At 38.2% G+C, this 12275-nt stretch overlaps 1 protein-coding gene across 1 annotated transcript in view; it reads right to left on the bottom strand.

Moving 5' to 3' along the window:
• Positions 1 to 742: 742 nt before the first annotated feature.
• TFE3 (transcription factor binding to IGHM enhancer 3) overlaps positions 743 to 12275 on the bottom strand; it is a 77532-nt gene continuing 65999 nt past the window's right edge. Inside the window, exons 8-10 of the mRNA XM_053695677.1 lie at positions 7641 to 7716; positions 7327 to 7474; positions 743 to 4533 (exon numbers count right to left, since the gene is read on the bottom strand). Coding sequence (XP_053551652.1) covers positions 4171 to 4533; positions 7327 to 7474; positions 7641 to 7716 — 587 coding nt within the window. The 3' untranslated portion in view covers positions 743 to 4170. The remainder of the gene's footprint in view (positions 4534 to 7326; positions 7475 to 7640; positions 7717 to 12275) is intronic.

A 12275-nucleotide genomic window follows, 5' to 3' on the forward strand; every position in this document is an offset into this window, starting at 1 on the left:
CATGGATAAATAACTTGTTAAAAAGCAGGGAACAATGTGTTGTAGTGAATGGTTTATACTCAAATTGGACAAAAGTAATTAGTGAAATCAGTACTGGGCCCTGTTCTTTGTAATATTTTTTATTAATGATTTGAAGGAAGGATTAAAAAGAAACCCCTTAGGTATGGAGTGTAGTTCTGGGGACCAATTTTAAAGAATGACAAGAACCTGATAAGAGGAATGGATAATTAAGACTTTTAGGAAAGGTTAGCCAAACTGGGTCTGTTTTCTCTACAAAAAAAGCACCTGAGAGGTGATATGACTACTTTATATAAAATACAGAATTGACAGACGCTCTGTTTATTTCAAGGCAATAGTTTGTGACTAGGGGTCACAAATTAAGGTTAGAGGGAAGGAGATTTAATCTTCAGCAATTTAAACATTTTGTCACGGTAAGAGCAATTGTGCATCTCATTGCCTAAGGAGTTAGAGAATGCCAATACATTAGATATATTTAAAATGGCTTATCTATTTTTGGATATAAACAGAATTCAGTTAAATGATTGCTTGTGTTAAATATGTTGGCTTCTAATTGTATTAATGGAAGTTCAATTTGCAGCTTCTTTATTGTAAATCAAGTAGGATCTGTATAGGTTAAACTCTATGGACTTTTGTCTTCTATCAACCTCATTCATGTTCAATGTCTGTTTCACACCTGCATTACACACCCTTAATGTCAAATAAAGTAATACACAGAAGCATGTTATATTAAAAGATTTCTGGTTACTTTAATACTTTGTTTTATAGAAAATACAGAACATTTATTTAACTAAGTAGATACACAATCCTTAAGGAGGATACTGGGTGAAACCTGCACCCTGCACCCCTATTCCGTTTTCAGCACTATCACCAATTTGACAACATGCTGCATGTAATTATACCTTCAACCAAACAGCAGGCCAAATGCAGAAAGTTCATTGTGTCTATAGTTGTGTTCCTACACCTCCATCCTACCCACACTTGTGTAATTTCACATTTATCCGGCATAATTCTCCATCTCCAAACCTTTGATCTTCCTGCATCCTTGTCATTTCACCTCTTTCTTGTGTACAGCCCTTTCCCTGCACCTCTTTCCTGAATGCAGCCACGATCTTCCACCTATACTCTTTAGCACAAGCCCTGTGCCATCATAATTCTTGTAGTTATTTTACTGCTTCTTTATCTGGCTTGCAGTCCTGAAATTGCTGCAATGTAATGCCTCAAGTTCAGTGGTAATTCTATCCTGTCCCTGAAGCATTAATACTACAAATCCTTCGTTCTTGGGATCCGTGTGCTACACTCTTATCTTGTCTGCAGCCTTGATATTCAACTGCAAGGCTGCTTGCAGGCAGGTCACCAGTCCTGTCTGCAGCAGCGTAACCACACACTTATACTAACGGGAGCCTTGCCCATGAGCTGCTTACAGCTAGGTCACCAGTCCTGTCTGCAGTAGCGTAACCACACACTTATACTAACTGGAGCCTTGCCCATGAGCTGCTTACAGCTAGGTCACCAGTCCTGTCTGCAGCAGCGTAACCACACACTTATACTAACTGGAGCCTTGCCCATGAGCTGCTTACAGCTAGGTCACCAGTCCTGTCTGCAGCAGCGTAACCACACACTTATACTAACTGGAGCCTTGCCCATGAGCTGCTTACAGCTAGGTCACCAGTCCTGTCTGCAGCAGCGTAACCACACACTTATACTAACTGGAGCCTTGCCCATGAGCTGCTTACAGCTAGGTCACCAGTCCTGTCTGCAGCAGCGTAACCACACACTTATACTAACTGGAGCCTTGCCCATGAGCTGCTTACAGCTAGGTCACCAGTCCTGTCTGCAGCAGCGTAACCACACACTTATACTAACTGGAGCCTTGCCCATGAGCTGCTTACAGCTAGGTCACCAGTCCTGTCTGCAGCAGCGTAACCACACACTTATACTAACTGGAGCCTTGCCCATGAGCTGCTTACAGCTAGGTCACCAGTCCTGTCTGCAGCAGCGTAACCACACACTTATACTAACTGGAGCCTTGCCCATGAGCTGCTTACAGCTAGGTCACCAGTCCTGTCTGCAGCAGCGTAACCACACACTTATACTAACTGGAGCCTTGCCCATGAGCTGCTTACAGCTAGGTCACCAGTCCTGTCTGCAGCAGCGTAACCACACACTTATACTAACTGGAGCCTTGCCCATGAGCTGCTTACAGCTAGGTCACCAGCCCTGTCTGCAGCAGCGTAACCACACACTTATACTAACTGGAGCCTTGCCCATGAGCTGCTTACAGCTAGGTCACCAGCCCTGTCTGCAGCAGCGTAACCACACACTTATACTAACTGGAGCCTTGCCCATGAGCTGCTTACAGCTAGGTCACCAGTCCTGTCTGCAGCAGCGTAACCACACACTTATACTAACTGGAGCCTTGCCCATGAGCTGCTTACAGCTAGGTCACCAGTCCTGTCTGCAGCAGCGTAACCACACACTTATACTAACTGGAGCCTTGCCCATGAGCTGCTTACAGCTAGGTCACCAGTCCTGTCTGCAGCAGCGTAACCACACACTTATACTAACTGGAGCCTTGCCCATGAGCTGCTTACAGCTAGGTCACCAGTCCTGTCTGCAGCAGCGTAACCACACACTTATACTAACTGGAGCCTTGCCCATGAGCTGCTTACAGCTAGGTCACCAGTCCTGTCTGCAGCAGCGTAACCACACACTTATACTAACGGGAGCCTTGCCCATGAGCTACTTACAGCTAGGTCACCAGTCCTGTCTGCAGCAGCGTAACCACACACTTATACTAACGGGAGCCTTGCCCATGAGCTGCTTACAGCTAGGTCACCAGTCCTGTCTGCAGCAGCGTAACCACACACTTATACTAACGGGAGCCTTGCCCATGAGCTGCTTACAGCTAGGTCACCAGCCCTGTCTGCAGCAGCGTAACCACACACTTATACTAACTGGAGCCTTGTCCATGAGCTGCTTACAGCTAGGTCACCAGTCCTGTCTGCAGCAGCGTAACCACACACTTATACTAACTGGAGCCTTGCCCATGAGCTGCTTACAGCTAGGTCACCAGTCCTGTCTGCAGCAGCGTAACCACACACTTATACTAACTGGAGCCTTGCGCATGAGCTGCTTACAGCTAGGTCACCAGTCCTGTCTGCAGCAGCGTAACCACACACTTATACTAACGGGAGCCTTGCCCATGAGCTGCTTACAGCTAGGTCACCAGTCCTGCATGTTGCTGTGTAACCAGACACCTATACTGCTTTCTGCTTTACCACTGAACTGCAATGCTACATGCACCATGGTCCTTCTCCCGCCTGCAGTCATGTGACCACACATCTACACTGCCTGCAGCATCGCTATTTCACACCTGTTCAACCAGCAGCGCTGTCACGGGACTTCTCTGCAGCTAAATTTGTATTCTAGAAGTTTTACATTTCCCTTTAGAATAATTGCTTATAAAAAATATCTTCTTACTACAAAGCAAAAAGAGTGTTATCTAACTTTGAGAGATCATATTGATTTATCTTTGTGTTCATTGGTTAACACAGAATCTCACTATATTAGGCATGGCTAATAATGAAAGAGTTACCTCTGCTCATTGCTTTCATTGGTAACCAACTGGCTTAATCTGAGGGCAAATTGAAAATATATTTGAAACCTCACGTAATTTGTGAAATTGTGGGCAATATATTTAATCCATTATTGCGTAATTCACCCCAGTTTCTGACCATAAGGAACCTGCTTTGTGGCTTCCTGACATAAGGCATTTTGTCCCAACTCATATAAGTTTTTCACTCTCCTCTTTACCCAGTTTGTGTTGAGAGATACCATTTCCCTCAACAACTCCTCAAACACACAAAAAACTGAGAAATATTTCATTCCCTGGAGTGAAATTGAACATCTTCCCAAATATATATAAAAAATACACCTCCCTAGGAGTGAAAAACAAGTACAATCTGGCGACACAACCTAATATTTAGGAGCCAGTTTGGTATAATTGCTCTGACAGATTGACGAAGAAGACTCATAGGGATCTGTTTGGTGGTTTTCATCCCTGAAGACCTTTTGATGAGTTACTTTGCGATATAATCTGGGGAGGTTTTCTTTGAGACAGTTAGTTTGGATTCTTCAGGTCGCGTGAAGTCAAGAATCGTCCTCCATGCTGAAGCTACTATGGCGACTGCTGGAGGCGCCAGGAGATAATGCAGAGAGAAGAGGGTCAGCCTCTCCAAGGGGGGACAATGCATCATCCATCAGTATGTCCGCAATGGCTGAGTCGCCAGTCATACTCAAGTCGAAGCTCAAATTATGGTCAGCAAAATCATTTAAAGGGTCAGAAAAGTGGAGTGTTTCAAAGTCTAGGGTGGAAGGATCAAGTGGATGGGTATTGGAAGTCATGAAATTTGTGACTCCCTCTGATTGAGTCTCTAATTTTAAAGTTGATGTAGTGATAGAAGCTTGAGGTGTTGAGTTAAGTCCGTGCATCTGAGCCTGCATCTCCAGCTCCTAAAAACAAAAACAAAATATGGGGCAGTAAATACAGTGCGCTTCCCAAAAGGCAAATTCTTTCTGTATCGCAAGCACACATCTTCATTAAAGGGACATAAAACACCCTGTGATTACAAGACTTTACCGTTGCACAATATTAAAATGCCAGCTATGTGTAAAACCTTTCTGAAAACATTAACACCTTATTTGATGGTAAAACTTGGCACGTTTACGGGCTCGCGATAAATAACCAGCCATTACAAGTGTCTGGTTATTGCTACTGTGAGCTTGCAGTAGCAATTACGCTCAAAAAAATTAACCAGAGGTCAAACCTCTGGTTAATTTTTAAAATGTGCCCCAGCTGCCCCCCAGAAAAATTATGTAGTGCCTTGTTGCAAATAAAACATATGAGCATTTAAAAAAAAAAAAAAAGAAAGAATTGCACTCGCAGTTTTTAGGGGTTTTAAAGTGGCGGGTGTGGGTGTTTGAGAAAAAAACGGCACTGAAAAGTGCCTTTACATTGCAGTCTATAGGGACTGTGTGTTCGCTATAAATATATGTATATGCTTATATACATATATATTTATATTTGCTACCCATAGCAGTGGCACTGCACCTAACTTTTAATACCAGCACACATTTGCGTGCGCTGGTATTACTAAGCTAAGCTCAAATATTGCTTTCGTCAAAGCAATATTTTGCGCTCAATTTATAATCTAGCCCTTTATAAGCACAGCATTTGTTGTCATGGGTGCAGCCATGTTGAAATCTGTCTTTCTCTACATTACCGTGCTGAGCTGTTTGCACGTGTGCAGTAACACTCCTTCAGATACCTGCAGTGTAACTTAGGTTCCAAAATGGCAGCGCCCATAATTAGAGGGAGGGACATAAAAAATGTGTAGTGTCCTTTTTAAGAGTGTGTTCCCTATCCGTGATAATCTTCTAAACATTTTTTGTAAGTGTCCGTGGTGCCTTTTATGTTTAAAGTTAATTCTTCTTTTAATCTGTTGTATATATTGACAGTAAAAGCTTAATTGCTGACTTTATAGCATGGATTCAAAGCGAAAAATAATTTAAGTATTAAAATTATATTCAGTAAAATCAAGCATTACGGTGGTAGCCAAGATGCGGAATGCCAGCAAATATGAGCACGGTTGAAACCAACAGGGGCAGTGACAAATTAGCCTATTTTATTACTGCACTGTTATAAGGAAACTAACATTTCTTTGATTTGTCTCTCGTCGCTCTATTTTATTTTTCTAACAATACCTGTAAGTTATAAGGTGCATCAAGCTCCTCAGTAAAATCTAAGTGTCTGTTGTATCAGTGGTATATCTGTCTTCCTTATATATTATCTCTTGTGCTTTTATGTTTAAAAAAAATAAACAGTGATTTCCCCATGCTCCCTAGAGAGGCCAAAATACGAAACGCGTAACCTGTAAATGCAGCCAATCAAATAGCTTTCTGCAGTATGTTGAAAGCCTTTGTAAAATATTTTTTTTTTCTTAAAGGGATAGTCTAGTAAAAATTAAACTTTCATGATTCAGATAGAGCAGCAATTTTAAGCAACTTTCTAATTTACTCCTATTATCATTTTTTTTTTTTTTTTTTTAGTTCTCATGGTGTCTTTCTTTGAATGTAAACTTTGGAGCCGGCCCATTTTTGGTTCAGCACCTGGGAAGCGCTTGCTGATTGGTGGCTACATTTAGACATCAATTAGCAAGCACTACCCAGGTGCTGAACAAAAGTTGACAGGTTCCTAAGCTTACAATCTTGCTGTTTTAAATAAAGATACCAAGAGACCGAAGAAAAATTTGATAATAGGAGTAAATTAGAAAGTTGCTTAAAATTGCCTGCTCTATCGGAATCATGAAAGTTTAATTTTGACTAGACTATGGGAGCATGGGACAAAGCACAATTTTTACACAAATGCAAGCAGTGTTTAATGTCCCTTTAACAACACCTTTGTACAGTATGTAGAGTATTTTAAATTAAGTTAAGGGGACAGTGAAGTCAAAATTTATTTATTTTTAATTTCGCTTCCATTATCTAATTTGCTGCGTTCTCTTAGCATACTTTGTTGATAAGTATAGCTAGGAATTGCCTACTGGGAGCTAGCTTCTTATTGGTAGCTGCACATATATGCCTCTTGCTATTGGCTCACCTGATGTGAGCTCAGCTAGTTTACAGTGGTGCATTGTTGCTGCTTCAACAAAAAATACCAAGAGAATGAATTAAATTTGATAATAAAAGTAAATTGGAAGGTTATTTTATATGTGTGCTTTGTCTGAATCCTAAAATAAATATTTTGGGTCTTATGAACCTTTAATGTTAAAAAAAGGTCAAAATGAAATGTTCATGATTCAGATAGGGCATGTAATTTTAACCAACTTTCCAATTTACTTGTATCATCAAATTTGCTTTGTTCTCTTGCTACGCTCATATGCTAATTTCTTAGCCCTTGAAGGCCACCTCTTATCTGAATGCATTTGGCAGTTGTTCACAGCTAGAGGGTGTTGGTTCATGTGTGTCATTTAGATAACACTGTGCTCATGCCTGTGTAGTTACCTAGGAGTTAGCACTGATTGGCTAAAATGCAAGTCTGTCAAAAGAACTGATATAATGCACTCTGATAAGTGGGCAGTCTGCAGAGGCTTAGAAACAAGGTAATCACAGAGGTAAAAAGTATATTAATGTAACAGCGTTGGTTATGCAACACTGGGGAATGGGTAATAAAGGGATTATCTATCTTTTTAAACGATAAGAATTCTGGAGTAGACTGTCCCTTTAAGTTTGTTGCACTCTTGTTACCTGTATGCGTAATATCAGGCTCTGGTTCATATGCTCCAATTTACGTTGTCTTCCCTCAAGCTCCCTTACACGTTGCTGCTCTTTTTGAAGTTTTCGAATATATTCTACTGAGGCCTTCAAAATGGTTCCCTTGTTCCAGCGCACCTCTCTGGGCGAGAAAAGAGGGTAACGGAGAGATAAATAATATTATGGAGGAAAAAAGAATTTGTGTGAGAGAGTTCATGTTATCAGAGAGATTGCATGACTAAGGGAGACTTTAAAAAATTAGACAGGAACAAATGTGTATCATGAGGGGAGCTATAGAGTATACTTACGGGTCACTAGATTTAGGTATGAGGGATCCCAGCTCCTTAATTCTGTCATTTATATTAAATCTTCTTCGGCGCTCAACTATCAAGAGAAGAGACTGAATCAGGGGTATAAAGGGTATACAGTTTGTGAGTATATACAATGTATTGCAAATCTGCCTTCCACACTGCCCTGGGTGTAGTATTTACAGAGGTTCTTTCCAACCGGCCCATATTTTGAGGGATTGTCATGGGTTGGAAATGTTGCACCACTGTTTCCCCCTCAGTTCTGGTTTCCAGAGTGAAACAGGGGGTGTCCTAGCGACCACTATAACCCCACAACTCTCAATAACCTTGCCAACATTACATCTAACCTGCCCCTCTGCTCATGACTTCACTAACAAAATACCTATGGATTGCAGCCCACAAGTCCAACTAACCTCCCAGTCCAAGAACTCTGTGAGCTATGTATTTGTGTCGGCCAACAAGGCAGTAAATTCAGTAGAATTGCATACACAACCAATACATAATGAAGTGTGCAATCACACTTACTCTAAAATTCAAATCAGCAGTAGTTTTCTTTTCTTTTTTATGAAACATTTGAAATGTCTTCCTTTTGCCAGCCCCCTGTATCATGTGACAGCCATCAGCAAATCAAAAAACTCATATACACTGTGAACTCTTGCAGATGCTCAGTAGCAGCTGGTGCCTCAGAAAGTGTGCATAAAAAAAACTGCATGCTCTATCTGAATCCTGAAATAACTTTTTTACTTTAGTATCCCACAATATTTTTTTTTTAATGCATGCTCTAATAAATTGTACCAGGTAATTGTATGTATTGCTGACACTAGCTTACTGTTTTGAACCCTCACATATGGTTAAACACACAGGTAAAGTCCCATTCAGAAGCTATAAGCATTGCAGCTCTAAAGCCAAACACATCCAGGGATCCAGTCAGGAGCGGCAGTCCCACATAACCACCAATCACTGGCTGTGTCTTGAGGAGGAGCTACAATGCTTGTTGCGTGTAATATTTGCATTAGAATGTACTTTAATAATAATCTGTCTGTACCAAACATTAAAGTTCATACTCAATAGCCAAGTTTATTAAACCAGGGAAAAGGGAATTTACAAAAAAAAAACATGCATTGCCCTAGAAAGCAAACCATTATTTGTTTAGATAAACGAACATCATTTGCAACAATTCAATGTTAGTAGCTCACAGTCCATGCACCAAGTTCTACATTATTCTAAGCTTATCAATTCATGTACGCTCTCAATTCATGTACGCTCTCAATTCATGTACGATATCTATTCATGTACGCTCTCAATTCATGTACGCTCTCAATTCATGTACGCTATCTATTCATGTACGCTCTCAATTCATGTACGCTCTCAATTCATGTACGCTCTCAATTCATGTACGCTCTCAATTCATGTACGCTCTCAATTCATGTACGCTCTCAATTCATGTACGATATCTATTCATGTACGCTCTCAATTCATGTACGCTCTCAATTCATGTACGCTCTCAATTCATGTACGATATCTATTCATGTACGCTCTCAATTCATGTACAATATCTATTCATATACAATATCTATTCATGTACGCTCTCAATTCATGTACGCTCTCAATTCATGTACGCTCTCAATTCATGTACGCTCTCAATTCATGTACAATATCTATTCATGTACAATATCTATTCATGTACGCTCTCAATTCATGTACGATATCTATTCATGTACGCTCTCAATTCATGTACGCTCTCAATTCATGTACGCTCTCAATTCATGTACGATATCTATTCATGTACGCTCTCAATTCATGTACAATATCTATTCATATACAATATCTATTCATGTACGCTCTCAATTCATGTACGCTCTCAATTCATGTACGCTCTCAATTCATGTACAATATCTATTCATGTACAATATCTATTCATGTACGCTCTCAATTCATGTACGATATCTATTCATGTACGCTCTCAATTCATGTACAATATCTATTCATATACAATATCTATTCATGTACGCTCTCAATTCATGTACAATATCTATTCATGTACAATATCTATTCATATACAATATCTATTCATGTACGCTCTCAATTCATATACAATATCTATTCATGTACGCTCTCAATTCATGTACGCTCTCAATTCATGTACAATATCTATTCATGTACAATATCTATTCATGTACGCTCTCAATTCATGTACGATATCTATTCATGTACGCTCTCAATTCATGTACGCTCTCAATTCATGTACAATATCTATTCATGTACAATATCTATTCATGTACGATATCTATTCATGTACAATATCTATTCATGTACGCTCTCAATTCATGTACAATATCTATTCATGTACGATATCTATTCATGTACGCTCTCAATTCATGTACAATATCTATTCATGTACAATATCTATTCATGTACGCTATCTATTCATGTACAATATCTATTCATGTACAATATCTATTCATGTACGATATCTATTCATGTACGCTCTCAATTCATGTACAATATCTATTCATGTACGCTATCTATTCATGTACGCTATCTATTCATGTACAATATCTATTCATGTACGATATCTATTCATGTACAATATCTATTCATATACAATATCTATTCATGTACGCTCTCAATTCATATACAATATCTATTCATGTACGCTCTCAATTCATGTACGCTCTCAATTCATGTACAATATCTATTCATGTACAATATCTATTCATGTACGCTCTCAATTCATGTACGCTCTCAATTCATGTACGATATCTATTCATGTACGCTCTCAATTCATGTACGCTCTCAATTCATGTACAATATCTATTCATGTACAATATCTATTCATGTACAATATCTATTCATGTACGATATCTATTCATGTACAATATCTATTCATGTACGCTCTCAATTCATGTACAATATCTATTCATGTACGATATCTATTCATGTACGCTCTCAATTCATGTACAATATCTATTCATGTACAATATCTATTCATGTACGCTATCTATTCATGTACAATATCTATTCATGTACAATATCTATTCATGTACGATATCTATTCATGTACGCTCTCAATTCATGTACAATATCTATTCATGTACGCTATCTATTCATGTACGCTATCTATTCATGTACAATATCTATTCATGTACGATATCTATTCATGTACGATATCTATTCATGTACAATATCTATTCATGTACGCTATCTATTCATGTACAATATCTATTCATGTACGATATCTATTCATGTACGCTCTCAATTCATGTACAATATCTATTCATGTACAATATCTATTCATGTACGCTATCTATTCATGTACAATATCTATTCATGTACAATATCTATTCATGTACGATATCTATTCATGTACGCTCTCAATTCATGTACAATATCTATTCATGTACGCTATCTATTCATGTACGCTATCTATTCATGTACAATATCTATTCATGTACGATATCTATTCATGTACGATATCTATTCATGTACAATATCTATTCATGTACGCTATCTATTCATGTACGATATCTATTCATGTACGCTCTCAATTCATGTACAATATCTATTTATGTACGCTATCTATTCATGTACGATATCTATTCATGTACGCTCTCAATTCATGTACAATATCTATTTATGTACGATATCTATTCATGTACAATATCTATTCATGTACGATATCTATTCATGTACGCTATCTATTCATGTACAATATCTATTCATGTACGCTATCTATTCATGTACGCTATCTATTCATGTACGATATCTATTCATGTACGCTATCTATTCATGTACAATATCTATTCATGTACGATATCTATTCATGTACGCTCTCAATTCATGTACAATATCTATTCATGTACGATATCTATTCATGTACGCTCTCAATTCATGTACAATATCTATTCATGTACGATATCTATTCATGTACAATATCTATTCATGTACGATATCTATTCATGTACGCTCTCAATTCATGTACAATATCTATTCATGTACGCTATCTATTCATGTACGATATCTATTCATGTACTATATCTATTCATGTACAATATCTATTCATGTACGCTCTAAATTCATGTACAATATCTATTCATGTACGCTCTCAATTCATGTACGATATCTATTCATGTACGCTCTCAATTCATGTACGATATCTATTCATGTACGATATCTATTCATGTACAATATCTATTCATGTACAATATCTATTCATGTACAATATCTATTCATGTACGCTATCTATTCATGTACGCTCTCAATTCATGTACAATATCTATTCATGTACAATATCTATTCATGTACGATATCTATTCATGTACGCTCTCAATTCATGTACAATATCTATTCATGTACAATATCTATTCATGTACGCTCTCAATTCATGTACAATATCTATTCATGTACGCTCTCAATTCATGTACAATATCTATTCATGTACGCTATCTATTCATGTACAATATCTATTCATGTACGATATCTATTCATGTACAATATCTATTCATGTACGCTATCTATTCATGTACAATATCTATTCATGTACGATATCTATTCATGTACGATATCTATTCATGTACAATATCTATTCATGTACGATATCTATTCATGTACAATATCTATTCATGTACGATATCT

Source organism: Bombina bombina, chromosome 12 (genome assembly GCF_027579735.1).
Source record: "Bombina bombina isolate aBomBom1 chromosome 12, aBomBom1.pri, whole genome shotgun sequence".
Taxonomy (NCBI): Eukaryota; Metazoa; Chordata; class Amphibia; order Anura; family Bombinatoridae; genus Bombina; species Bombina bombina.